The following is a 1,794-nucleotide window of genomic DNA, read 5'->3' as shown; positions in this document are numbered from 1 at the left end:
GTGCATGCGGCAAAAATACATAAAGTGATGGCAATCCAAAAGGCTGATATTAAAAATGTACATTACTTATGTTTTGCCTTGTTATAAGAAGAGTAATAAAGACTGAATGAGTGGAGGTTTGCTACATGCTTAAAGAATAAATGCGCTTATTCTTTCTGCCCCCTCCTCAAACATCTCAGAACCCATCCTCCCCCTCCCCCTTTGCAGAATTATAGTTGCATAGTATTTGAGGTTGAATAAAGACACGGGTCCATCGAGTTCAACCTTTGTGTGTGGGTGGGTGTGTATACGAGTCTGTGTGTGTTCCAGTCATTAAGAGTACCTGTACCCCTGTATGCTACGGTCTCTGAAGAAGGTATCTAAATGATTTTTGAATGATTCAATACTCTCTGCTGATACCACTTCTTGTGGCAGAGAGTTCCAAAATCTAACCATTCTGACTGAAAAAAAAACCCTACGCCCTGTGTGGTTAAATCTTTTTTTCTTCCAGTTTTAGGTGGTGGCCTCTATTTTCAATTTTTTAACATTAAAACTCATCTGCCATGTAGTTGCCCACTCCCCTATTTTATCCAGATCCTGCTGTAATGTTAGGATGTCTAAGCTCGTGTCTATTACCATTAACACCTTCCCCAATATCATTAATAAATGGGGCACGCCACTCTCCACCTTAGACCAATTAGAAGAAGAACCATTTAAACTGACTGGTCTGTAGTTCCCTGGTTGGCATTTTGAACCTTTTATACTTATTTAGATATGTCACCCGTGGCCTCTGGGAATTGTTTACATCCCACGCTGAACTCCTCTCACTGCCTACCGCGCCTGCACATTAGAGCCCCATAGAAGTCTACATGGCTCTAGGTAGTAAGCAGCAGGTAGTAAGAGGAGTTCGGTGTGGAAGGTAAACAATCCCTGGAGGCCACGGGTGACAGATCTTGGTAAGTATAAATCGCGGTGGGGGGAAGATGTGATCTGAGATGGTAGTTGGGCCGGGGGTGGAGAAAGGATCAGTGCACGTTCAAAGAAACTCATATACCTATCATAACATAAACAGTCCAATCTTGTGTATAAGAACCATTTTAAATCTAAACCTGGTTAGTCTTTTAAGAAGAACATGCTTTTTGGATTTGGTTTTATGGGTGATTGGGTGACTTGTCAGAGTGCTGACTGCAATGTACCCTTTCTGTTTCAGCAATTTTTCAAATAATCCAGAGCATCAGGATGGGCATGTGAGAATGAGGAGAGCCCGGACACTTGCCTTACATCAGCAGTCATAATGGACAAAGCCACAGCTGTGAATCGGTGGAAACCTCGAGAACCCATCATTAATTTGTGCCTACAGAGTTTACCTTGAAGAAAAGATGGAAGCTCATGGTTTCAATCTTGGTGCATTAACACTTCAGGTTCTGCTCCAAGAAAGGACTTTTTTTTCTATATACTCATCAGCTGAACCACATTGGTTGACTCTGTTTTATTTTTTATGTTTTAAAAAAAAATCTGTTTACAAGACATGGATGCCATTGTGCGAAAGCAAAAATTGTTTGGTCTGGATGTTACATTGGAGCCATTAGTGTTGTCTTAGGTTTGTTTTGTTTTTTAAATAAACAAAAATGTATTTATGTCTGTTTTCTTTTACCTGATTCAACAGCTGAATGGAATTAAAAATCATTCATGTTCAGTGCTATAAAATACTATGAATGAAAAAAAGTCTTCCTATAAGTCCATGATACCCTCAGTCTCCCCATTCCTGGCAACTGCTTTGTCATAGACCAAAAAAGACAAGACCAATAAGCCCAG

The 1,794-nt window shown here is 40.2% G+C and overlaps 1 protein-coding gene across 1 annotated transcript in view; it reads left to right on the top strand.

Annotated features, from left to right (window-relative positions):
• SERP2 (stress associated endoplasmic reticulum protein family member 2) overlaps positions 1-1,574 on the top strand; it is a 22,442-nt gene extending 20,868 nt beyond the window's left edge. Inside the window, exon 3 of the mRNA XM_018556607.1 lies at positions 1,190-1,574. Within this exon, the coding sequence (XP_018412109.1) occupies positions 1,190-1,230 (41 nt within the window). The 3' untranslated portion in view covers positions 1,231-1,574. The remainder of the gene's footprint in view (positions 1-1,189) is intronic.
• Positions 1,575-1,794: the final 220 nt, after the last annotated feature.

The sequence above is a fragment of the Nanorana parkeri genome, unplaced genomic scaffold (genome assembly GCF_000935625.1).
Source record: "Nanorana parkeri isolate BGI_ZX_2015 unplaced genomic scaffold, ASM93562v1 scaffold243, whole genome shotgun sequence".
NCBI lineage: Eukaryota > Metazoa > Chordata > Amphibia > Anura > Dicroglossidae > Nanorana > Nanorana parkeri.
Note: the sequence above shows the minus strand (reverse complement) of the source record. Positions and strands in the feature narration are given on the sequence as shown.